Below are 27,406 nucleotides of genomic sequence, written 5' to 3' on the forward strand. Positions count from 1 at the left end.
AATGCTGAAAGCCCTTGGAGGTGACATCAGGTTTAAAAGCCATTCTCGTCCAGGAACCCACCAGGGCTGTCCTCTCACAGGGTTATAGCCAGAAGCTCTACCTGGGAGCCAGCCTGCCCCAGGCTTTTCAGGCAAGCAATGTCTTGGTCACAGACAGTAGCAGGGACAGCCCTTTCCTGCTATGGCAGCCTCTTCAGGCGAGGGCTCAGAGGTACCATCTTCATTTCAGATGTGGAATGCCCCACCACTGTGATTTTTTCAGCCCCAAATGTTCTCTCTGAAAATGCAAGAAAATGTAAGGCTCTCCCCAACTGGAAAGCTTCAGTTAGACTAGATGGTGGTGAGGGCTGGGAAATATGGTGAATGCACTGAATGCCACTGAATTACACACTTGAAGGTAAGATGGCAAGCTTTATATTGTACATATTTTAACATAATAATAATAATCTTAAAAACATACACTGCTCTTTAGTTCCTACAGGATCAAGTTCAAACTCACTGGCCTAATTTAAAATCTGGACTCTTTCTACCTCTCTAGCTTCAGGTCTTGCTGCCCCCCACTCCATCTCTTCATTTGATCTAATATTCAAGTTATTCCACATACATGGTGCTTGATATATATATATATATATATATATATATATACATACATACACACACACACATAACACACACACACACACACACACTTACATTTATCTGGTACTTAACAGATGCAGGAATTTTGAATCATTTAATCCTCATCAATTCTATGAAGTAGATATTATTATAAAGCTCACTTTATATTTAAGGAAACTGAGCTACATACAGGCTCATTGTCTTATTCAAGGTCAAGCAGCCCAGATGGGATTTGAACTTGGATGATTTGTTCCTGAACCAGTAGAATTCCTCACTACAAGACTACTACCTGTGAATGACCTGTCCTTACAATTTTATGAGAAGAATTTCTCTTCCTCCTTCTAGACCTGGCTCAAATATCACCTCCCCTGGGAAGTTAGGAAAGTGGGTGACTTCTTTCTCTAGGACTGTAAGACTGACAGCACTCTGAACACACATACAGTCATCCCTTGGTATTCATAGGGGATTATTTTCATGATACTCCCCTCGCATGGATAGCAAACTCCTTAGACGCTGAAGTCCCTCATATAGAATGGTGTCATGTCTGTATATATCATACAATCTTCCCATATGCTGTAAATCATCTCTAGATATCTTACAAAAACTAATGTAAATGCTATGCAAATGGTACTGGATGTATTGTTTAAGGAACAATGAGAATATCTTCAATCCACAGATACAGATAGTCAACTGTATTTGGCAGGATACTTCATATTGTGGGTGGCAGGCTGCTGAGTTTGGCTCCCTACTAGAGTGTGAGGCCTCTGAACACAAGGCCAGGTCTTATTTATCTTGAAGTCCTTGGGTGCTCACTGCATGTATGATGAATGAGTGGACAAGTGGATAATTAGGTGCATTTCTCTCCATTTTTCATTTTCCTTTAATAAATTATAAAATCTTACCTTCCCTCAGAAGTTCTGGCATGGTTCCTTTAGGTTCTTACACAGCCACTGATAATCACTTGCGTTTTTCTGTGTATCTCATCAGGCAAAAATTCCTGCTTTTGCTTTCCCAATATTAATCCATAGTATATTATGGGTAGGTATGGATTAAAAATATGATTTTTCATGTTTTCCAACTTGAAATGCCTCCTGGGAAGAATATGATAATCTCTGTCCCTCTTTGAGATTTATTGGCCAGGATAAGGGGGGAAAGTGGATTAAGATTTGCAGAAGCAGGATATGTAGAAGCAAGAAAGAATGGGTGAATGGGTGGATGAATGAGAGGATGGATAAAATGATGGGTGGTTATGTTGATGGATGGCACATGAGTGGAGGAATTCATACATGGGTGGATGATGGAGAAGAGGATGGTGGAGGGATGCAGGTTCATGAAGAAATGTGGAAAAAGATGTATGGAGTGATGGATAAGTTGTATGGTGGATGAGTGGAAGAACTAGTGGTTGGATGTGTGGTTGGTCTAGTGGGTGTTGGGAAGACGGATGAACATGGGTGGATACTGGATGGACAGAAGGATAGATGGGAGGATGTAAAGAAAGATTGGTAGATTGATGGATGGGTGGATGAAAAACTACTTGGGAGGATGAATGAGTGTGTAGGTGAGTGGAAGGACTGAGGTATCATCCTGGGACCTGAGGATGAACAACACATGGATTTGGGGAGGCAAATTCCAGCCCCGTGGCTGGCCATCACTAGCTGCCCCTGACCCATCTGAGCAACACGGACTTCACTACTCTCTTAGGGGAAGAAGGATGAGCGCTCCCTCCCCTCACTCCTCACTATGGCCCTGGAAGCGCCATCTGGGCAGGATCTCGCCACTGCCCCAGCTCCTCTCCCAGGATCTCCAGCCGCCCGCCCGCCGGGGAAAACCAGAGAATCCTTCCCAGCCTGACTCAGAGAAATTTAGCGGGAAAGGAGAGGCCAGAGGCAGAACTCAGCGGGGAGGTTTTAGGACTCAGTCATCCTCCAGCGGGGGGCGAGCTGGTGGGAGAACCCGGCGGCGCGTCCGGCGGGTGGGCGCCTCCAGGCGCTGCCACGGTCCCTTCCCGGCAGCTCCGATTTACAACTTCCATTAAGAACCGGGCGGGGGCGGAGGGCCAGGGCCGAGGAGGGCTGGTACGTCTTTAAACCGCTGCTGGCTGCTTAGTCACAGCCCCTCGCTTGGGTGTGTCCTTCACTCGCTCCCTCCCTCTTAGGTCACTCTCTCAACCCTGGAATAAAAACTGCAGCCAACTTCCGAGGCGGCCTCATTGCCCAGCGGCCCCCAGCCTCTGACAGGTCCGGTCCGCCCTCGTCGCCGCGTCCTCGGCCAGCACCCCGCCCCTCGCCCCGGGACCCCCCAGCTCCACTTGCTTGCTCTCGCGGTTCGCGCACACACACCATGGACAAGCTCTGGTGGCGCGCAGCCTGGGGACTCTGCCTCGTGCAGCTGAGCCTGGCGCAGTTGCAGATCGGTGAGTGACCGCGGCCGTCGGGGCCAGCGGAGTGGGAACCCAGGACGGCGCCGCGGGAGCTCCGCGGGCAGAGTGGCCCTGGGGGACTGTAGTCCAGCGGAAGGCGAGCGACTTGGATTGGGTTCTGGAAAGCAGGGCTGGGATTGGCGCTGAACTGCCGTAGACTTTGCTGGTGGGAAGCACCTTGTGTTGAGAAGAACGGGAAAGAGAGAGGAGGCTTCGCTGGGCAGGCTGCCCGCGCGCAGTTTTGGGTGAGGTCCTTAGGGCTGGAGCACATGGCCGCAAGTTAACTGTACTCCTGGATGCTTAGCTGGTGTCTGGACTAGCAGGCTCCTGCGCCCAAGGGCTCTCTGAGCCCCGCAGGCTGTGGTTGACCGGGCAGAGCTAGGCAGGGCAGGGGCAGGAGCTGAGGCAGGTGCTGGCACTGGGACAGGAAGGGGTAGGTGCCTGGGTGAGGTGGCCACGCACTTAGAAGCCCTTGGCAATGAGCTTTCCAGAAAGACAACTGAGAAAGTGAGGGTGGCTCCCCACTGAATCTGGTTTCCCAAGCCCTTATCACCCCTCCAGTCACTGACCACCATAACTCTTGTGGAAACTTGAACCAGCTCTGAGGCCAGGTCTGGATATCTGTGAGGGTCCAGCCCCGGCAGCTGGGCAGCGGCATGGAGACTGCATAGGAGAGGCAATGACTGGGCCAGCTGCAACCTCCTGGTTCTGCCAATCAGTCAGGGAAAATCCAGACACGGATAGGGCTCCTGTTCCCTGCCTGGTAGCCTCGGAGCTGGAGGAAGCTTGGATATCAGGGTAACATCAGGGACCCAGAGGCTAAGGTTCCAGTATCCCATCCAGAGGAGGTTGGGGGCTTTTGGTGGCTGTAGAGGGGAGGGGCTTTGAGGTATTCTAGCATGGCTCAACTCCAAGTGTTCCCTCTCTTTGTCTATATATGAACAGATAATTTTTACATGACCGATTTGCTTATCACCAGCAAAATTAATTTTTCTTTCAAGTAGTGCCAGCTGGGTCACAGAGACAGCTCAGCCTACAGTTAATTCTACTCAGCAAATACTTATTAAACCCAGTTCTTAGGAATACCAAGAAAGCAAAAGACACAACCCAACCTGTGGGATCTAGAATTTTGATTAGGTGGGATCTAGAATTTTGATTAGGTGGATCTAGAATTTTGATTAGGTGGGATCTAGAATTTTGATTCCTGGAACAGAAGCAATGCAAATAATGATAACAACAATAATAGCACTGTGGTAGCACTAGTCACTGTTGTACACTTTGACTGTGTTAAATCCTTTACATGTGTTATCTCATTTTACCCTTGCAATAGCCTGGTGAGAAGTACCCTGTTATTAGGCCCATAGGAGGAAAACAGAGGCTCAGAGAGGTTAGGTGACTTGCTAGAGGTTACACAGCCACAGGTGGTAGTGAATATGAACTCAGGTTCATTGAGTTCTGAAGCTTAGGCTTAGAATATGTTAGAATGTACTCCAGGATGGGAGAAGTTGGGTAGGATTTGGGGCAGGAATAGACCAGAGGCCACAGGGAACTGGAGCTCCAAGGGACCTTTGAAAGGCAGAAATGTTCAGTATGGGAGGGGAGAGGGCAGGAGCCCTGGGCCCAGCCTTGGAGAACAGAGGCCGGGGAGCTTCCCTGAGGCTTCCAGGGAAGGTTGCTGGCATGTTACCCACCGGTGGTGTCTTCTGTTTTGTCTCTGAGTATCTTGATTCTTCTCAGCCTGACTCCTTCTAAAGGGCCCCATCCTCAAACACTCCTGACCCTTGGGGGTTCTCCCAGAGACCAGCAGGCTCACTCCTACCTCACGTTTCCCTGGTTTCTTGGCGTGCATCATCCACAGAAGGCACGAGAAGTGCCAGCTGCAATGAGCACCTGGGTCCTGACTTCCGTGTGCTTGTGAAGTTGTTTAAAAGGAACTGAGACTTGAAAAGGAGACAGGACTTAACGGCAGACCCAGGGCTGGGTAGGCAGAGGGGGAAGAAGAAGGAAGGGAGAGGAATGGAAAGGCACCGCCATGGCCCATTCTTGGGTGTGGAAGACTCTGGAAGACCATGAAAATGGAAAGGGGCAAGGCTTTGAACAGAGGAAAGAAAGGTCCAAACTCTGTATCAGAAATCAAAAAGCATAGCAATGGTCAAAGCTCCTTTAAGCACCTTTGAATCTAGAAACTCAGAGTTGGAGAACAGGTGCCTTGAATGAGGTGTGGGGAGAAGAAAGTGGCCTTAGAGGCGGAGGAGTCCTCTGTACACCCATCGCCTTTCCTCTGTGGTGAAAGGTCAGTGCTAGGGAACTGTACCCCTGGTTTTGAGAAAGAGGGGCGCCTCTGAGAACCCTGCTGCCTGGGGATGGCCGGTACCCTTCTGCTCCCACTGGGGCTTAGAGACGCCTCCCCTTGCTGGGAGCCAGGGCTTTGGCTGTGTTCCCATGAGAGGAAACCAGGAAGCAGAGCTGCATCCCCTCGGGGGTTAGCACCAATTAATTCAGTGATTCCCCTGGCACACACGGGGCATCCTGAACGCGTTTGGTGTGAGTACGTGTGTTGGAGGCTGCAGCCTGCAGAAGAAGGGTCTATTTTCTTCCAAATCTTCCCACGTGGGAGGGGATGCTGGACCACATGAAATTCCTAGTTTATGACACAACCCCTTCCATTCATTCAAGAAATATTCCCTGATTCATTGTCATAAACTCAGAGAGGGGGACTCTAAGCATCATTTAGGGAAACACACACACACACTCACACCAAAAAATCCCTTCTTTTTCCCAAGGAGGAAGTAGACCATGAAAGAGAGGGACTAGTCACTTGCCCTCTGAGACTGATTAGGGCAGGGGGCCTTTCATACATTCGGTCTCTAAAATACCTCTATCTTAGAAGTCTGTAGGAGGCCGCCCCAACCCTGCCGAGCGCTTGTTTAACACCTTAAATACTGTCTTGCCACTCATTCCAAGTCTGTAGTTTGCCTCCGCAGTAGTTCTGTTTGAGCTTCATAAAGAGTGATAATAAGAAGGGAGGCAGGGGAGGAGGAGGGAAACACTGGGGGAGAATAGTGACCAAATTTTATGGCCACAACATGTACATGTACAAATATGTAACAAAGAATTGAATCCATTATTATGTATGATCATGTTCATATATGTTCCTATTCCATAATATATGTATATAATATATTCCCTTATATATATATATATATACACACACGCACACACACACACACATATATGTATATTATGGTAAAGCAAGTTCATGCTCAAGAACAATTCTGCCTTGTCCTGGGGCCTCTGTTGCCTCCTGAGACATCTGTGGATGCCGGTTTTAAAACCTGGCACTTTGCTATTGTACCAGATGGTTCTATGCAAAACAGGGTCCTAAGTTTCTAGGAAAATAGCACTCACTAAGCACCAATTCTATGCTAAACATTGAGCCGGGGTTTGCCATGAGTCTCTTACGTAAGCCTCACAGCAGCCCTATGCATGAGTGCGTTCTTCACTCCATTTTCTTGATAAAGAATTTGAGGCTCCAACTTTGCCCATCCTGGAGTACATTCTAACATATCCTAATTTGACTTGCCCAAGGATACAGTGGTAGAGTCATGATTCCCCCATGGTCTCAAATCCCCCCCAGGTTGAACCTCAGGGCCTCTGCTCCGTCCATTCATTACTTGCCTTTGGAGAACTTTGGAAACTGTGTGTGATCCTCCCATCCTCCTGTCTTCCGAGGCCAGCACAGCCTGGCATGAATGGCTTTGCCCTCCACCCTCGGGCTGGTTGTGGATTCTCGAATACCCTGCCCTGCCCTGCCCTGTCCTGACTCGGCACTCTGCAGGCCTGGCCGCAGCTGTCAGAGATGTCAGCCTTCTTAGTTGTTGCTAAAATAAGTCAGTTGATTCCCTTATCAGAGTCCAGCTGCCCTTCTAGACATGCTCTCATTTGCAAGCTTGGAAAAAATGGAGAGGTTGCTCCCTAAGAGACAAGTCAGGGCAAAGGCCTCTCCTGAAATTGAGAAAGAGGCCCTGCAGATGCTCTCACACTGACCTTACAGGCGCTTCTTATGCAGCAACCCGCAGGGGCCCTTGTCACATGCTCATTAGCAGGTTATACCTGCCCCTGGTAAGGGGAAGTCTTGGTTCCCTCTTGGGCTGACATGGTTCTCTGCAAAAGTCAAGGATTTTGAGCCAAAACCAGTGTGGAATGCTAGGTGACATGGGGCCACCCAAGAGATGGTGAATCAGCCTGGAGTCTGCTGATGGTCAGGAGGTAGCGGGAGGCGAGCGGGGCCTCCCCAGCAGCCCAGCCAGGGGCTGAGGAAGAGATTAGCTGTGGTTGTTTCCCCAGCACCTCTGTTTTAGTCAGCTCCACCCAGACCCTGAAAGGGAAGTGATTCTTGTGAAAGATGGAGTTGAAGCAGGTGGCGGAGGCTGCCTCCCACAGCGTCCTTTTCAAAGGGGATCTTTTGGGCCCCAGAGAGAAATCCTGGGGGTTTGCACAGTGAGATGCCAGTGACTCAATTTCCGTTGTGTCTCCGCTTGAAAGAGGACACGAGTGTTCTTTAGGGAGAACTGGTTCCTCCCATTTGAAATTTAAACCCTACTCTCCACTCATGGAGCAGATGAAATTTTTCTTAAAACACTCCCCCAAACTGGGTCTGAGAAGCCAGCCCCATCCGCCAAGAGGAATAGAAGGGGTATTTCTCTTATCTGTCTTCTACAGCTCTGATATCAGGGATCATATCTCCTTCGATTTTTGGAGTTCCAGACCCTAGAGCTGGTACACGTTTGTGACCAGAAACTGTTTGTTGAACTGAATGGAAGTTCTAGAATATAGACCTACTTCTCCATAGGAATGCTAGCTGGCTGGTTGGCTGGTCTGCTTAAGAGGCTGGTGCATTCATGTGTACGTGCCATCAGGGGGGCTGGCTGGCTTGGCTCTGGGCAGGGCTGAGGGGCACCTGCCTGCCACAGGGCTCATGTTTGGTCAGCCCGAGCAGAGAGCTCACTCATCTGCTTGTGGCTTTAGTGGCTGCTTGCTGTGGCTGGGGAGGGCAGGGTTGTATAGATGGTTAGGCCAAGAAGGGAAAGGGAGAGGATGACACCAACCCCAAACTGAAGCCTCAAAATATAACACTCCCCAGCAGTGCCCGGCGTGGAGGTCTGGCCATTTGGGAGCCTCCATGCCGAGGATGGAATCCACAGGTGAGAGGCCAACCTAACCCCCACGCCTGCTTCTGAAAGGTGGTGGTGGCTGAGAGAGAAGCAGGAGGGCTTCACAGAGGATTCTGGCTGTCTCCTGTGGGGCTCTCTGGAAGAGAGAGAATTATCAAGCTGCCTTCCAACATGATGGTGCTGCAGGAAAGAGGCCCGTGTGCAGGGAAACCTGACCCCTGGCAGAGAGCCACACTGACCTCCTCTTCCCAGTTTGCCAAGTGGGAAGTTGTCCACAACTGGGCCAAGTCCTGCCTTCCCGTGGGTCCCCTGCTCCATGAGACTCAGACGGGAACTCAGGCACAAAATGAGTGCATGGGTATTACAGGGGACAGAAACTCATGGAACCAGATTTCCCCGAGTTTGGGGTGCACTGGCAGCCTGGGTGTGTCCTCCTGAAGCAAGTGTCCTTTGTAAGGGCAAGTGTGGGCAGATGGGTCTCAGGTGGGTGTGGAGGGGCTGAGTCACCAACCGCTTTGCAAAACTCAGATCCTTAAAACCTTCCTTGGGTCTTCACCTTTTTAAAATTTTTCTTTCTATTTTTTTTTTTTTTTACTAAAAATATTTTCTATTGGTTCTTTTTAGTTCTGCATGACAGTAGAGTCCATTTTGACATAATTATACAAACATGGAATATATGTTGTTCTAATTCAGACCTCAGTAGGGTCTCGACCTTTTGAGAGTAAAAGTTAATTGCAAGACTTGGTATGTGTGTGTGGGTGTGCTCATCACCAGTCATTTTGAGTATTTACTATGGTGTCACTGCAAGTCTTTTCTGGTAGTGGCTGAAATTTCATGTTGTTGTTTTAGAGTTCTTGTATCTTCTGCACTTGCTTTTTTTGTGGCTGGTTCTATGTTTCTGAGATACCATCATCACCGTTGGTAATAATAGCAAACACGGGGTGCTGACGATGTGCTAGCACATACCAGTTGCTTCCTGTACGCTAACTCACCACACACCAGCCTCATGAAGGTGATGCTGTTGTTATTCTTCTTATACATATGAGGAAACTGAGGCACGGGGAATTTAAGTAACTGGGCCAAAGGCCACACAATTGGAATTTGATGGAGCTGGGATTCAGACCCAGCTGGTCTGGCTACAGAGTTCATGCTCTCGGTAAAATGGTGGTGATTTTCTTGGTATATTATGATTTCAGGGCATCCCCCAAACCTGGATGATTTTACCTGGGAGTATTCTGGTTGTTTCCAAAAACTATTTGGGAATCTGGTTGTGCGTGGAATCGTAATGCCCACAGAGCTGGTTTTGCTTTTCCTTTTCAAACACAATGTCAGAGGAGATAATTGGAATTGCAAAAATGAAGGGGGAAGAAGTCATCATGAAAACTCTTCCCATTCATACTATGAGTGGCTCGTTCATTCCAATCCTTGAATGGAAGTTCTACACTCCTCTACTGATGGGATGTTGGGGAGGGTATAGGACTGGAGAAGATGGTGAGTTGAGTTCACTGTTATATCAGTATTTCTCACCAGGATGAAAAGTGAAGGCTCTTGATTGGTATTTCTCCATCAGCTAGGACCATGATTCTTGCAAGATTGGGCAAAATGGAAATGAACCAACCAAATAGCAGCAAAATGTCGGCCTGTTTAAAGGCCCTAGGTTCGAGGGTCTTCTTTCTACCACTTTGAATTGGTAGGGAGGAGGCTCTCAGGAGTCAGGCTCCCTGCATCCAGGGCACAAAGAATTCAGCCCAAGCCAAGTTTGACCCAGTAGGTGAACATCACATCATGGAGCAAGTGAATTTTCTCCGTATAGCCCTGGATGAAAAACAAGCCACCCAGGAATACAGGAGGCAAAGCCCCTTGGGGACATCTGATTTACTTTGCAAGACAGAGTTCAGGCATTTAGCCTGGGAACGGGGATGCGTCCAAGGTTCCCCATCGGTTTTGGTTTTGGTGCACTCAAGCGGGTCTTTGTGTCTTCTGGAAGGACCCATGCACCAGTCAGAGAATTAAGCAGCACTTTGTTGTACTTCATCTCTTGAAGACATGGGTGATGACCGTAATGCCTCTTCACAGGTGTTCATACTATGAAAATTAAGGTGCCAGGGACTAATGAACAGTTCCATGCAGCCTCTGACCTAGAGTGTTGTTTTCACCCATACCTCTCGCCCCACACTTTGTAAACTACGAAAGTATTAAATGAGTGTCTCCTATATGTCAGCCACAAATGTTGCCAATGCTGAATGTTCCCAGTTCAAAACCCAGAGTCCAGCAGACCTGAGCACCATCTTGCAGCCTTCAGAAGACCAGCCCTGTAGCCACTAGGGAGTTGCAGGCTCCACACCTTGGAGGGAGGACAGGAGCCCGGAACATACAGATGCAGACAAGAGTCTGAAGAAGAAATCTCTTGCCCAGGAGACTGCCTTTGCACTGGATCCTCTGTGCTGGGACTAGCTGTTTTCATATGTCAGCCTTAGAGGTCAGGTTCATCCCTTTAGGCACCTTAAGTAACTTTCACTTTCCTTTATGATCTTCCAGTTGTTCCCCCTGATAATTTATAAAGACTCTGTGGTATGCCTTCAGTTAAAAAGAGGTTCGAAGGATGCCTCTTAGCTGTGTAATGACTCTAAAGTCCCTTAGGGGAAAGCCCATGCCTTGGGTACATTTTTGTACAACTAGAGCTCCCAGCTGTTGGCATATCCCCCCAATTATAGTAAGTGCTAAATAAATACTTAGATGGTTGAATGAATAACATTTCTAGATTTGACTAGCAAAGCAATCCCCATCATTTACCATTTGTGATTTTTATAGGTTCGGTCTAATTCTTTTTCATCTTTTTTCCCCCTCTTTGTTCTACAGGGGAAAAATATTTTTTCTAATGCCTCTAGTAATGAATCTCAAACCTTGAAATATCTTTTCTCAGCACTCTCTCAGGTTTTAGTGGATCCTTCTTGAGGCTTGATATATCAGGCAATATAGGGGAAGTTTAGAGCTCATTCGTTTCCTTTAAGTCTGGCTCCTTCTATGCCTCAGTTTTTATTTTTAAATCTGGTCTAATGTATCATGAACTCTGACTCTCATAATCATACTCTCAGTATACTCAGAGAAAATATGTTGTCTTTTTTGTTTCCTTTTTTACATTAAAAGGAAAAAATAAAAAGTGTTGGTTCTTTCAATTGATGATTTAAAAATCTTCCAAACCAAGGATCACCTCCATATAACTGCATAGCCCAAAGGAGGAGGCCAGGCCTTGTGGGAGGGTGCATGGAAGTGTTAGGGTTACAAAATAAGACTTCAGTTTATTCCCCTCTCTCCCACGTGGAAGCAGTATGAGCTCAGGCAGTCGCACTGTTAAGCTTCAAGAATGATATTTTGTTCATCATTCTAAAGCTATGTGTCTAGCACATAGAAAGTACCCCAAGGGTCTGTGGTTTGGGCTCAGTGGTAGAGCGCTTGCCTTGCACATGTGAGGCCCTGGGTTTGATCCTCAGCACCACATAAAAAAATAAATAAACAAAATAAAGGTATTGTGTTCATTTACAACTAAAAATAAAAGAAAGTACCCCAAGAATAGAAATGATTGTGCTATTTTAGTTCTGAGTACTGATTCATTATGTGAAGCTCAGAAAATCTTTTTTAACCCAACTTTACCACCATTTTTCCATGTTTAAAACGAGAGGGCTGGATTCTAATTGATCTCTCAAGTTCTTTTCCAGGCCTCGTGTTCTATAAATTTACCATTCTGTGGGCCCACTAATACCTCAGCTTCATAAAACTTAATGGAAAGAATAACACTATTATAATGCAGTACCAAAAAATGTGATGTCTGGTTTATATTAAGTGTCAGAAGTGAATTATTGGTCCATGCCAGAAACGAGCATATGGACCCAGTTACCGTATAAATGCCAATAAGCCAGAATGACTCCGAGGGAGAAGGCACATTGCCCAGAATCCTCTACTCTAATCGCCTGGGGAGTGGTCAGATGAAGAAGCTCAGGTCAGAGAAGTTGACATGTCCCGCCCACACAGCTGACACTCCAGGAATCCAGGCGTTGAGTTACCTGCAGGTTCTAAATGCAAGGTCCTTTAAACTGTCCTTCCAAAAACATTGCTCCAAGTCAGAACAGCCAGCTCATAAAGGAAAGAAAAGATGGTGTCTTCACTCTTAAAGCTCCAGGAACACCTTTGAATTCTCAGCTTCCCTAAAGGAACCTTGCAACGTGAACCACAACACTCAGCCAAAGCTCAACTTAGAGGATGAGCTTTAGTATCTTATGGAAAAACAATATGAGAATCTTAAAGAAAAAAACGGAAAAGAAAAAAGTACAAACCCATGTATGCACATATATACTACCTACATATAAAATTTAGTCAAGGCTCTGAGTTAGACAGGTCTGTGTGTTGGTGAGCTGCTGCTTCTACTGAGAGTCTCCCAGACTCCCTCTAAGTTTGTTTGTTTTCCCAGGAAGCCAGAGAAACTCTTGATCTAAGTGGGCAGAGGAAAAAAAAAAGGAATCTAAAGACTTCATTACTGAGGAGTTTGTCTAAATGGGTCAGAGGCTAAATCCTCTGTCTGGTTCCAGTCTTCTATCAGTCTCTGAAAATCCTGGTCAGATTACAGCCTATTCTGATTGTTCCCAATTCACACCCATCATGAATCCTTTGACCATGGGTTTGGGTTGAAATTAAATTCCAGATGGGTTCAGGTCTCATGTCACATACAATGCCCTCAATTAGGGTTGAATGTGGTTGAGCCATCTGGATCTCCAGCTCATCATTCAGACACAAGTATTATTTTAGGAGAATTGAGAACCCACACATACCCAGCCAAGGTCTAGCATTTCTCCCTTAGACATAGGATGACAAGGGCAAGGTCCTTCCCTTATTGGTTGTTTCTCTTTCCCCAGTTGTAAAATGGTGACAAACGGACCCCTTTAGTTTATTAGAGTGTATGGTGTGATTGGTACTGTGGAAAGAAGTGGGGGAGGTAGAAGAGCTAGTTTCCTCAGAATTTTACAGTTTAGTAGAAGAGAAGTTTAGTAGGTGAAAGAGTTGTACCTAAGAGCAAATAACCAAGTGTTGGTAGATTAGAAACAAACAAACAAACAAACAAAAACAGACATCTTCCTGAGCTGGGACTATATGGGAAGGCTTCAAGAATTTGAGGATGACTTGAATGTGGAAAGAAGATGGATACAGAAGGGGAGAGAAACCCCAGGACAGGATAAAGCATGAACCAAAAGTTTAAAGCAGGAGAAATTAATATGACCGAATCAGGGACAGAAGAGGGGTCAGCCTGCCTGGATAAGAAAGTCCATGTTGGGGCTGGGGCTGGGGCTCAGTGGTAGAGCACTCCCTTAGCATGTGTGAGGCACTGGGTTCTATCCTCAGCACTGCATAAAGATAAGTACAATAAAGATATTGTGTCCATCCACAAATAAAAATATTCAAAAAAAAAACGAAGAAGAAGAAAGTCCACGTTGAAGAGCAGTGAGGGATAGCGTTAGACTGATTCTAGGTAATTGGTTAATAGTGGCACTGCATTACTAACTTCCCTAACGCAGAAGTCTCATGACTCATCTGTCAGCGCTAACAGAGTTTCAAAGCAAGACAGCTTCAGTATCGGTCGAGAGAGAACCCTGACAACGTGAGCTGGGTTAGAAAGTGGCAGTTTAAGTGAATCCCAAACAGTCCTCAGCAGCCATAGCAAGTAGAAGTCAGCTCTTGTGACATTTCCCACTGACTCCCAGAGGCTTTCTGAAGTGCTGTACTAAGAAGTCAAACCTTGACTCAGCTACAGAGAGTGCTGTGATCCATTAGTGATGTCTGCCATGGGCAAAAAAAAAAAAGGAAGATTTGACCCCCAGGTGATATCACTGGGCTATCACCATAGTAGAGCAACAGCTTTCTCCAGCTTATGCTTCTGATCGTTAGTATAGAATGCTCTGGAAGTTCAGCCATTCCTGAAGCTAGCCAACTAGCCACGCTGTCAGCCCCACCTCCTTTCAGAGCAGTCTAAAAACAGTCTTACTGAGAGTTGCTTGGGCCTTCTCTTATGATTCACCCCCATTCTGTTTTCCCATCACCCCAAGTGCAGTTAGTTGCTGGGAGTCAGGAATCTCCTCTGAACAAGGGCCAGGCTTCCTGGCAAAGGGCGCCTTCTCCTCATCGCCTTCTCCATCTGCAAACCGAGAAGACAAAAAATGACGCCTCGCCCATGGGGGTGATAGGAGGAATAACAAGCTAATGGGGAAAAAGCCTTTGAAGATGAAAGGGTTGTACTGTACGTTGCATGTTAATTACAACTTTTATCAGCCCTGGAGCTTCTGCATTCTCAGCTGCCACAGGAGCTCTGCTTGTGCCTCCCAAATGCAAAAAAATAGCAGCTTCCCGTGGACGGGCCCCACTGGGTCCTACTTGTAGCATCCAAAGTCAAGAAATCTGGATTCTGAACTCAGGCTGGCCAGCCAACTTTGGGCCACTCAAGTTTCCTACTACTCATCCCCAAGGGGAAAAAAAAATAGTCTCCCTACCTGGGCAGGTAAGATAAGATAGAACCAAGGTATAAACAAAAGGCTCCATCAAGAGTCTACTAGAAATAGCCCCTGGGTAAGATTAGGACACTCTGCTCTAGTTCCCACCCTGTGAAAGCCTAATTGTGTGACCTTGGGCTATTGGCCCGAGTCTAATGCTTCAATATACTGTGTGAACCACCAGGGGATAATAATCCCTCTGCCTCCCCCAGACCTCTCCACCTTGGCCTCCTGGTGTGAAAGTGTTTTGTGCTGGTAGGCAGGAGCACGTGATGTAAAACTACAAGGTGCTATTATTACCTGAGGTGAATTTTGCCTTTATCTATGGCTCCTGTCGCTGGATGACCCCAATCATTGAAACTGTATTCTTCGGAATGCTCACCCACCTTCTGGGAGCTGCCTGCCATCCCCTGCTTATCTAGGAGGGCCCAGTCCTGGCTCAGACATCTTGGTTGTGGCCATTTCCTGAGGCATGAAAATTCATTCAGGCTGGCAGGGGACCAGGTACTCTGCCAAGATGGGTCTCAATGCCTTTTGGGGGGTAACTCCATAGAAGCACTCGGTGGGATGCTTCTCAGATGCTTTGCTAGGGTTGATGGGTCAGCTTGGAGGCTCAGGTTGAATGGAGCCTACACAGTAGCACTCAGAAGTAGAGAAAGAGAGGAAGGGCCCTCTGTGCGAAGTTAGCCTGGCCTGGTGACCAAAAGTCAAAGATGGTGGCATGTCAGAGTGGAAAGGGTGGTAGAAATTGTTTTACTGGACTAGACAAGGAAACAGAGCCTCAAGGATTTCAAGGGACTGGCTTGAGGTCACACAACTATTCAGTAGCAAAACTATCTGACTCCCGGACCTTTCCATTTTGTCCTCTGAAATGACAGAGGAGAGGGCATTGAGCAAGAGGACAATGGGCTGAAACTTCCCCCAAGGAGACCTGAAGTTCACAAACAGAGGAAGACTCAATGAACTGTGTTGGTGACACAATGGGAAACGGTGAGGTGATTCCCCTCCGCTGGAGCCCTCCCAGCGCTGGACCTGGTTTCCTGTGACTATCTTGCATGTCCTTATTTGGTATTTGTTTTGATCCTTTTTGCCTTAATGAACCTTTGGATCCAAAGGGCCCAAGAGCAACCTGGACTGGGTTCTGCTCAGCCTCTCTGAGCAGTTCTATGAGTTGGATCAACAACCAGGGGTTTTCAAATGATTCTGTTTTTCACTCAACGTGCGTGGATGGAACACCAGTGTCTGTTCTGCTCTGCTAGGCATTGGGGTACAACTTGAAACCAGAGAGGCACGGCCACTTCCGTGATAAGCTTACAGTCCATGGCCGAGACAGACCGTAAACAGCTAATAAGCCCTATTTAATTATACTGTGTAAGTGTTGTGAAGGAGAAACACAAGATCTTGTGAAAGCATGTAACAGGGAGATCCCATCCAATCCGGGCCTCTTGGAACCTCGGGGTGAAGAGCATCAACTGTGTTTGCCGGGTCCCCATAGTTCCTGGAGGACCCCACTTGTTGGATTTCCCAGAACCCTTTCAACTCTCAGTTTGAGGATGGGATCAAAGCTTCCCACGGCAGCTCTAACTAGACTGTCCCCTCTCCTGACTGCCTCACAATTGGGTCCTCTGAGTAAGAAAGCAAGAAAAACAAAGTTTCACTCCTCAAAAATTCTGCTACTGGTTTGCCCTATCTGCTCTGCAACAGACAACGATGAGTTGAGAACCATGGGACCCTCCAAGCCGACTCCGGATTTTAGAAGCAGATGGTGGAAGAGCATAGGAACCCAAATTCTAGAGAAAGAGAGAAAAGGGGGGCCATGTGGTTTGGAAGTCATTTTAGGCAGGGAAAGGGGAGCGTGTCCTAACTGACTTAGGATCTTGAGTGTTAAATTTTGGCTTAGGGTTAAATCTCATCCATTTGCTTGACACTTTCTTGGTCTTGTAGCTGAAGCTTGGAACCAGGGTTTACTTAGCATATGTGTGCAGGGGGAGGGTGTTGCAGAATGACTTCTGGTGGCTCTGCAGGTGCATCTCGTGTGTCCAGGCAGGAGGAAAGGCAGGAACTCTGGGATATGGATGTTCAGCATCTGGCTAAAAGGGCCTCCGAGTTTTATCTCCTTTGCTGCTGGTGACTTCTTGGGAGATGACAAGAGCAGATTCTTTCAAAACAGTGATACGGATGTGGCATTATTTAAGATCCTGTCAAATGTATGCACAGTTAATGATAAAGATATGTAACAGTTGGTAGAGTGTAGGCAACAACTAATCCAAATGATCAATGGTCAACAACTGTGTCTGGTAAGTGAGAACAGATTCAAGGTTATCCCCCACTAACGGCACAAATATCTGTCTCACCACATTGAGTCAGATATACTTTCTTGGATAGGAGAGTGAGGGTTATAACTCCCATGACTAAAGAGAAGCTGCGATCCATCTATGCATCAAACTATGAGATTGCTATCCTTTGGGTCTTGGTTTGCAGCTATCAGTGCAGTGTAAGTAACAGAGCAATCAGCTCTCCTAAAGTATTATCTTCCACAACAAGAAGTCTGGGATAAGACCATTCCGGGAGTTCAGTGATATTGATATTGATATTGGAGGAATGGTTTTTCCAGAAGTGCTTGATTGACTTCTATTTACTTCTTATTGGACAAGTGGGATCACATTCTCTAACTAGTCCCTGATGAGGAGAAACTGGACCTTAATGCTTGACCAAGGTCAATCATAAACTGTCCACTGGAGCTAGGAGTCTGGGCTTCTCCCCCGCCCCCCGCCCCCAAAGCACAAGTTGAGGGTTTCCAGACAAAAGTTGGGTTAGTCAGAAGAAAACCATGTTGCAGTGATAACAATGTGCATTAGAGTCAGTAAGAGCCACTTGGTGGAGTTGTGGTTTGAAACTCTATCTGGGCCAAAGAAAAAAGGTACAACTAAGTTCTTGCTTTCCTGAGCCACATCCTCCACTTCTTTTTTTCTGAGAAGACACACTTAATGGATAGAATCCACATGGAGACACAATATAATTTGAGGCTTACATGGTCTTTGGCTTATTCTCAGTCATAGTAGTCACAACTTTATCCTTTCTTTTCTCCCATAAAAGGAAATAACTTCAGGAAATAACCTTAAGTTTGTTATAATTCCAAACAATAGTCTATCTTTTGCATACTTGAGCACTTTATTATTAGAAACTCAGTATTTAATAGGCCATTTCAGCACTGTTGGAATAGCACCACACCCCAGGACTACTATTATGATCCATTAACAACCAATCACCATGGCCTTGGATGAGCATCTCATCCTGTAAATTATGAAATGAGGACCCCCAAGAGATATGGCTGCCTTCCCTTTTCTATTACACTTTTCTACTGGAGTGTTTTAATGGGTGTGAAGTGTTTTCTGCTCCATTATCTAATCTGGTCTTTACATTAATTTTGTGGTTGGCATTATCATTCTTTTGTATGGGAGGGAAACTTAATGACTTTCCCAAGGTCATTACAAGTCAAGGTCATAGCTAATTAGGACAGATTGGAGATTTGAACCCCAGAGCTGATGTTCATGTCACCACACAACATTGGCTCCCCGTGGATCTTATTTGGTTTTTAGGAGTCTGGAATTGGCTATTGAATTTTGGATTAATTGGTCTTTCAAAGGCAGAATCCTTCCTAATAGTTTCTTTGAGTTCAAAACTCAAAGAGTCCAACATCTCGGCCTTTTAACACACCCAAAAATTAACAGGAGGGTTTTCTGGGCCAGTCCCCAGCTTCTATACACTTAGCACATGAATGTAACATCCTGGGGGAGGCCTTCAGGAATTTTTTTTTGTGATTTTCACTTTTTTTTAACACTTAAACAAAGTTAAAGGATTTATGATGACTCTATTCACATGTGTTTAAAGATGGTTCTCACAGATGTGGTTGTTTCTTGCACAGGAAGGAAGCCAGTTCTTCTTAGTATCTAACCATGAAGAGCTAGAAGAAATGGATTCTATTAAGCCAAAATGACTTATGCTTTATTTTGAGGCTGAATTTCCAGACTGGGAGCCTTGTTGAGCATTAGCCTGGCCAGCTAGTTCTAAATCCACCCTTCAGTCCTAAGCTGTAGTGCATTTCCTAAGGGAGGCTTCCCACGGGGACAGCAAGGGCCCTGGAGAGGAAAGGCTTCCGATTATAAGAAGCTTTCTACTGCAGCAGGCATTTCTGCTAGAATACTTGTCGTGCTGTGGGGTTGACTTGTTTAACATCTGTCTTCCCCACTGAACTGTAACTTTATGTTACCGTGACCTTGTCTGCCTTATCTGAAGCCCTGGTCCTACTAGCACATGTCCAGCACATGGAGGCACTGGACAGAACCTTGCTGAATGAACAAGGTTGGAATTGGGGTTCTCTTTTGGAAGGCCTGTATCCACTTCAGTGTTGGGGAGGTTTGGGTGAGATTGTGTTTTACCATGATGGATTCAGGTTAGGGGTTCCAAATTCAACTTTTAATAATAACTTGATCGGCCAGGTGCAGTGGCCCTTGCCTGTAATCCCAGCAGCTCAGGAGGCTGAGGCAGGAGGATCAAAATTTCAAAGCCAGCCTCAGCAACAGCAAGGCACTAAGCAATTCAGTGAGACCCTGTCTCTAAATAATACAAAATAGGGCTGGGGATGTGGCTCAGTGGTTGAGTGCCCTGAGTTCAGTCCCTGGTAACCCCCCCCCAATAAATAACTTTATATCTATTAATCTCTATCATCTATTATCTATCTCTATCATCTCTATTACCCATTTCTCCATCATCTCTCTTCTATTTATTCCTATTGCAATAAGAGACAAGTGTGTAAAGAGCGAGGGAGGGCCAGCCAGCAGGCCACCTCTCTCTCCTCCTTCTTCCTCCGGGCTGTGTGCCTCCCCACTTCTCTCGCCAGCTTTGTTAAGTGGCACTGTCTAAGAATAGCGTCTCCCATGGCTTCCCGCAAGGGCCCCACAAGGGAAGCCGAATACATGCAACATCTCATCACGTAGGATGGATGTAAAGGACAAGGGGGAAACTCTGTTTCGAAAGGAGAAAGTTGAGACAAGGTTCAGGGAAGCAAACCAGGCTCCTTCTTTACTGGGGGCCGAGAGAGGAGCTCCCTGCAGGTCCCTCCTGGGACATGTGGCAGCTCCTTCTCCCTTCCAACAAGCACCATCAGGTAGCTCACAGGCTCCTCCATCCTTTTGAAGCCTGTTGGAGCTTTCTGTTTTTTTATTGTTTGGATGGTTAAAGTCAACAGCCACTTTTGTGTTCCGCATTGCTTGCATTGTTGAAAACTTTGAAAAACCCACCTGGTTTCTTCCCCCAAAGAGCTTTCCAGACCTCCTGGGATATGGTCAGGAAACAGGCCCCTCTTTAAACAGGCACAGGAAACAGTGTTTCAAAACCAGGTCTCTATCTTCTTCTAAAGGCTAGAACTGAGCACAATTACTCCAGCCTACATAGTTGAGTCTCTGGGCTATTGGCGATCCTCTGATGTCCTGGGTGCTCAGAAAGCACTGTGGACCCTGTAGTGACAGCCACATTCGAGTGCTGTCACTCAACAATTATGTCTCTTTAAGCAATTCATTTACCTGCTCAGTGCCCTGATTTTCTCATCTTTAAAACAGAATTATAGTACCTATAGCTTAGGATCGTATTAGGACTGATGTGAGGGGGTCCATGAAGCCCTTGATAGAATTTCTGGCAGGGAATAAGCACTCAACAGTAATAATTATGATGGTTGTTATGATCATAACAATCATAGGCCTCTCCCTTCACCATTCACCCCTGACTGTGCTCCCGCCACACTTGAGAAGGCTTCCAGCTGCCTTTGACAGATTTCCGTTCTGTTTCTGGGCATAACGTTTGCTAATAAAATCTCCTTTAATTTGTTGGGGCGGGCACCCCAGAGTGCTGACACACACATGTGCTTACTGGAACCACTGCTGCAGAGCAGATAAGGTAGGCCGGGATGTTCCAGGAAGCTTTGCTGGAGCTGGTGAAGGCAGATGAAGGCGCACACTCCAGGTCCTGTCTTTACTTGCACAATTACAGTCAACCTCCCAGGCTGCTTGTCTCAGCAGGATCAAGCCTTTCCTGCCTTCTGTCTTGGCAGTTGGTGGTGGGGCTGGAGGAGGAGATAGCAGTTTCCTCCCTCTGGGGAGGAGGTGTTTCTTGACAGTGCTCTCCCCGGCCTCAGAAGACAGAAGAGCCCTTAGAGGTGGTTTAACTTGGTAGCTTCCTTCTCATACTGGGAATTCTGGACTTTTCCGGAACCTACTTCCTCCCCTAGAGCCCCAGCTTGGAATCTGTGGGTTGCCCATGGGGAGGGGGCCACTTCTGAGTACCTAAAAGTCCTGTCAATCATTAGGTAGTTCAGTTCTCTTATCTCCAAGAACACTTCATTTTTCTTTAACTGCTTAGTTCTGCTCCCCTCTAGAGGAAGGAGGGTCCGACCACTCTAGGCCACACCTCTGAAGTGAGTAAGACTTTTGCACTTTTTAATGGGAGTGTTTGCATCTAAGGCAGGTTCTCATCTTGCTTTTAATTTCATGAGTGTGGCTTTAGGCTGTTGCTTGGCACGAAATAGCAGATAGTCAAAGTGTAAGTGATTTTTGATGGCATAAATATATTATAAATTTAGAACCTAAGGGTCCTCTCAGTATTTGGGAGCGCTAAGGCTGGTTGCTCAAAGTTTTATCTTCTGGTGGGAGAAGGAAAAGATTGACATCTATGGAGTACCTGCTATGATGCCTACTGCATACTGATTCTTAACATATATTATCTAACTCCTTTTCACTTCTTTTTGAGCAAATATATCTGGAATGGATGAGTGACTGAATTTCATACAAGCCACTTTTACAGGCTGAGCTACTTAGGCTCATAGAGGGGAAGTGCTTGCCTCAGATGGCTCAGCTCTTGTGTACAGGCCTGGAATTGAATTCAGGGTGACCTTCTCCCTGTTAACATTACACTACAAGTTCCTACTCAGCTTTATGGGGCTAAAACTCATCTTTCAATCCCAGAACTTGGAGGCCTTGAAAACTTAAGGATCTCTTTTTCTAAGAATTTTGATTTTCTTTTTCTTGGCTCCTAGAGAATTAAGAGACTTGACATAATGTAAACTGGTCAGCGTCTTTGGGATAGGAGGTGATGGGAACTTCCCTCTCCAGACTCTTCCCAGGGCTGTGGGGCCTCCAAGACCACCAAAGATCAGGGAGCCATTGGAGGGGCCATCTGCTCAGCAGCGCCTGAGGACTGTCTCAGGAAGGAAGAATGCTTTGAATTGGCCCAAAATGCTGAAATGCACCACAAGGAGCACTGGTGATGTTTGCAGTAATTGAGAAAGAGCCTCTCTAAGGAAATCAGTCACTGTGTGCCCGCCTCTTAATAGAAACCATTCGTTCCCTCCAGCATCCAGGAGGCCAGCAGTAGGCCTCTGTGCTCAGAAGCTTTGTTTGGTGTCATCTGAGAGCAAGGCGCGCTCTCTCTCTCTCGTTTCGTCTATTCTTTCTTTTTACTGGCCAGAATACCCTGCCTGGCTATCCTCTGTGCCATAGCCACCTCGATACAGTGAAATGCCACTGTCCCACGGGTAAGAGGGAGCCATTTGGGTTCCTGTAGTATTTCGAGGGTAAGTTAGGAGGAAACACAGGCTTCTCTCAGAGGCAGGGAGGTAGGTTGAGACCTAGAGGCCATCAAATCCAACCGCTGGCTTGTCTGATGAAGAAACTGAGACCCAGGGAGGCGAAATGACTTCTCCAAGTGCTTGCAGCTTCTCAGTAAGCAGCTTGGTACCAAACCCCATGCCACTGGAATTTCAAATTAATATTTTTCCCACTTAAAAAAAAAAGACATTTATTGGGTATCATACTGTGTGTGGGACTCTGGGATGTGAAGGTGAATAAGTCTTGGTCCCAAGGGGACCTGCTTTAGTTCCATGGGTTAAATCCACTTGTGGCAGGTCTTTCCTTGAGTTTTATAGGTAGACGTTTTATGCATCTCCCTCTAATTTGTCGTATTGTCTCTATCAATCTGTCTCTTTCACATATTATATAGACTCATCTGGAAAGTTAGGCTCCTGAATCCTAGTTAGCTGGAGTGCTAGAGGTCTCCAAGGGCTGTTACCAAGGATACAGTAAGCAACCAACCAGTTAATCAAGAATTAAGTTAGCCTGAGAGGCACTCCCCATCCAGGCTGCCTTGAGTACCCTTTAATCTTTGAGATGGTTGGCTAATAGCTATCAAGTACCAAGTGCTTTTCTAAGATTCAGATACTTTGCCAAGGGCTTTAGATGCATTTCTTCATTTAATCCTTAAAGCAACCCAGGAGAGAAAGGCATTACTTTCCCTTTCCCGATGAAGAAACTGAAACTTAAAGGCTAAGAAATCACGGCATGCTTAACATCCCAGAGCTGAGTCTAGGACCCATCTTTCCAAAGACGACCTCAGACGTTATGATCTCACAATAAATACCATGCAGGTAACACTGCAGTCGCCAGTTACTGTGAAAAACTGAATGGCACAGATGCCCAGGGCCCAAGAGGTCCTTGGAAGGCTTTAGAGGGCTTGGGAGTGACACATCACAGTTTCACCCTGTTGGGCTCTTTGGGAACTCTCTGCCTGAATGGAATAGCCTTGACTTTCAGGCTAAGACCAGAATGGGCAGACACAGCCCTCCTTTCACTCACTGTACTCAGCATATGATTCAAATGAAACTCTTGTCCCCAAGGTCAGTCCATTTAGTTGTCATAGTCTTTTATTTCCAATTCTTGCTTGTCTACCCTGCTGAGCTCAAACTCCAAGGACATCTCTTTATGTGCAAGGCAAAGGTGACTTCCAAATCTCATTTAATCTGTGTATGGGGGCGGGGCTCCTTTTACCAGATACCTGATCCACCCAAAACCCCATAATAAATAAATAAAATATGCCCTTAATTTCCCAGAAGAGTGAGCATCAGACCACACTGACCACCTATCCATGCAGTCCGTGTCATTCTCTGTCACATCAGTACCAGAAATGACCTCATTCACAGATTGGCCACTTGTCTGTTTACTGTCTATGTCCTCGCCCTTTGAGGGCAGGGATGGTATCTGTGTCCCCAGCATCTAGGGTCATAGCTGGCTCATAGCACACATATGGAAGATGGTGTGACTTGACACCTTACACCACGCCTAGTGGGCTCCTGATGCTTCTGGAGGCACAGATTTCACAGGAAGAAGCCCATTTGTCCTCACCCAGAGATTTCTAGAACTCAGTTCCAGTGTGGTGAAAGAATGAGCCATTACTGGGTGTGGTCCCTTGTCATGTTCATGGCCATTTATTTGAAGGCAAATCAACACCTTATTTTCTTCAAGAGCTTCATAGAAGGATCATTTGAAGTCATGTTCCTTAAAATCAGGAAGTTATGTTTGACCCACTCGAGCTGAGCATGCAATAAACGGTAAAGACTTTGGTCCAAACCCAATAACTAGAGCTGTATTTAAAAGCTTGTCAGCAACAAGTTCTCTGAAGCTTGGCATTTGAGACTGGCATCTGCTGTTACAGATAGGATGTCACAGATTGAAAGCTCAGGAAGAGGTATGAATTACATGCTCTTCGTGCACAGGGCAATTGGAACTGTACTAATCCTGGAAATCTTTTGGCCCAGATTTTTGAACTATTCCCACAATCCAGGCTCTCCTGCTTTGAAATGTTTGTGTATCTCTCGAAAACAGCTGAGCAACGAGCAACAGCAGAGTCATTGCACTGGGAACAGAGCTCTTGCTTCTCATGTGTGTGCACACATGTATATATGTGCTGCATGCGCGCGCGCACACACACACACACACACACATATACCTGTTCACTGAAGCACTTGACAGAAAATGAGAAGTGAAAGATTGGGTTATTAAAATATCACCTGGCACTTTCTGAGCTTCCAAGTTCAGAATCAATGAAAATCTAGAACTCCACTTAGCCACTTGAAATGCTCTGTTGTTGCAAGTCAAGTAAATATTTTTGTAGCCACATCACTTCCCCATTGACATAATTGAAGAGGAAAAGGGATAACCCAAAAACATGAATTTTGTTCTTTTTTAACCCATCTGTAACTCAGAATTGGTTATCAGTAAACTATAGATAAAGTCCTATTGGCAACCCAGTGTCAAGGTTTATGAATGACTTAGTTTTCTTATAACCTGAAACGAAATCGTGGTTATTTCTATAAAAAGTTATTTCACTTGCGTTAGGATGAGCCTTTTTGAGTGATAGGCAAAGAGGCCACTTGGATGATAGGCATCTAGTACCCAATGGAGAATGACTGATATTGTCCTACCTATAAGTTGAAGTGATGGAAGTGGGGGGTAGAGGCTTAAAAAGCATCAGTCTGAGGAATATCTGAACTAGATCCCGTCTGTCATGAGAAGAGCAGAGACGTTGACTGGTCCACTACCCCAGCCAGACAGAAATCCAATCCATTCATCAAGCTCTTATCTAGGTCCCTAGAGAGTCAACCCTATTTGGGCACAGGCCTCAAGTCCCAATGCAGGGCTGACATTTTCTAGGAAAGTCTCCCTATCTCTTTTGGTCCCTTAGCTACCCGCTGGAAGGAGAAGGTAGTAATCAGTTGTATTGTCTGTTATTGGAATATTAACTCAACACTGTTCAAATTGCAGCAGTTAATAGAGGTGTTGACATGTAGTGGCTAAAAAGGAAGGGGGGAGTCTCCTGACCCCCTACAGTGCAACTTTGGACAGTTTTCTTAGCCTCTCTCAGCCTCAGTTTTGTCACTTGTAAAAAGAATTAGTGATAGAATCGTGTTTACCTCATACAACTATTATGGGGTTTGAATTAGATAATATGAGGTGTCCCTTGCCGAGAGCCTGATGCATAGTTGATGCTCCATTAGTATTAATGTGACTAAGAAACCGAGCCAGGGCTCACTGTAGGAGCTGTCAGGACCCCAGTGTCCCAATCATACCTTTTGCCCTGTAGGTCTCTTAGATTTCAAGTCCCCAGTGTGAGCTTCTGTGCTTGCCAAGCAGACAGCTGTGGCTTTGATAAACCAAGTCTTGACTGACTCCTGTCAGAGATCGTGTGTCGTTCTGGAGTCTGACTCCTGCCTTTGGCCACTTTCCTAGTGGGATCCTGGGCCAGTTGTGCTGTGAACCTCACTCAGTTCGTCTGTGAAGTGGGAATGATAATTGGGTCTCTCAAGGCTGCTCTGAGAATTATGTGGAATAACATCTGGTTAGATGCCTGGACCACATTGCCACACAGGAGCAGCTCCATACATTCCAGAATCCTCTCTTTCTCACTGGAAAAGAGACTAAAAGAAAGGCAAGAGGAAAGACAATTGAGATTGGAGATGCTGTGGACTGTGTGATAAAGCTGGGCTCTGTGGGAACTAGGGGTGGCCTTTCTCCCCTCCAATGGCGTAGCTCTGTCTTAAAGGACAAATGGCTCACTTGAGTTTCTGATTCTATAAATCTTGTCAAGCCCACTGTTCACCCAGGTCTAGTTCCCATAGAGTAGATTGGAAATTCAGACTTGGCTCTCTCCTCTCTGCCCAGTGAACAAAGGATAATCTTTATCTTTATAACTGTAAGTTGCAAAGTATTTTTATGCTGATATGGTGAGGAAAAATATAAAAATAATAATGCTAAGCCTACATCACCCCCACAGCATGTTTGCAGGATGCATTTCCTGTGAGCTGCTACCTTTGACCATAGGACCCTGTACAAATTAAATTGCTTGACCATCTCTTTTCATAGCCATGACATGGGTGACTGACCCTCCTGGTGCATTGCAGGACTTCCTGATAATCATCATCATGGCTATGATTGGTCCCTACTGCACTGATTTCTAGATTGGTCCATGTTGCATCCTAGGGAATAGCCAGACCTCGGTGGGTAATGTGGGCACTGGGGGAGAATGAGTAGCTGGTGGATCAGCCTGATACATCATGTAGTTCTGCCGGATACATCATGGTGGGGAGGGGAAGAAAGTCTGAAAACTGTCACTGTCCTCTCTGAGTGCAGTTACTGCTCCCTTTAGCCTGTGGACAAACCAAGGCAAAAGGGCAGCAGCCCCAGGAGGTAATGGGGAAACCCAGGGGACCTGGGGAATCTGCATTGACACCTGGGTTCTTCAAACTCTGTAAGACATTAAGTCTCCTAATCCTATTTTTCCATTTGTAAAATGAGTCCGTTGCTTCTACTCTCTGGATTTTATAAGGCTTCTTTTGGGTATGAAAGTGCTTCATAATTGGCAAAGGAAACTCCGACATGGCAAGACTATCTGCCACACTTTGATCCGTTCCATTCAGCAGAGGGTGAGACTTAAATGGGTCTCAATTCATATGTGATTTTTGAGAAGCTTTCTGAGATTTCATACTGTCCCAAGCATGCATAGTTACCCTCCCCATTTTTTCCTACAAGCTCCAAGGATTTCCTAACTTCTTATTTCATCCTGGGAGGCAGGAAGATTAGGTGTGCCCAGAGGAGCTACTGTGAGTTACTCGAGGTCATGTAGATTATAATTAACAGGATTTAGGCTAGAATCAGTGCATCCTACTCCCAGATAGAGCCCCTGGCTCATCAGCACGTCGGTGACCTATTAATCACCCCTGAAATGCAGTTATTACCTGTGAGTAATAGTTTCTCCTTTTTCTCGACTCTCACAAGGTACTT

The 27,406-nt window shown here is 46.2% G+C and overlaps 1 protein-coding gene across 19 annotated transcripts in view; it reads left to right on the top strand.

Moving 5' to 3' along the window:
- Positions 1 to 2,803: 2,803 nt before the first annotated feature.
- Positions 2,804 to 27,406, top strand: part of Cd44 (CD44 molecule (Indian blood group)) — an 83,421-nt gene continuing 58,818 nt past the window's right edge. For 3 of the 19 annotated variants that reach the window (XM_046455974.2, XM_046456003.2, XM_046456016.2), the window contains exon 1: positions 2,807 to 3,031. In XM_046455974.2, coding sequence (XP_046311930.1) covers positions 2,959 to 3,031 — 73 coding nt within the window. In that variant the 5' untranslated portion in view covers positions 2,807 to 2,958. Of the gene's footprint in view, positions 3,032 to 27,406 lie in introns of all 19 variants that reach the window. The other 16 variants (XM_058583248.1, XM_046456033.2, XM_046456037.2 and 13 more) reach the window with 10 other exon arrangements.

The sequence above is a fragment of the Marmota monax genome, unplaced genomic scaffold, assembly GCF_021218885.2.
Source record: "Marmota monax isolate L192 unplaced genomic scaffold, Marmota_monax_Labrador192_F-V1.1 WCK01_AAM20220418_F8-fsc00047, whole genome shotgun sequence".
Lineage (NCBI taxonomy): Eukaryota > Metazoa > Chordata > Mammalia > Rodentia > Sciuridae > Marmota > Marmota monax.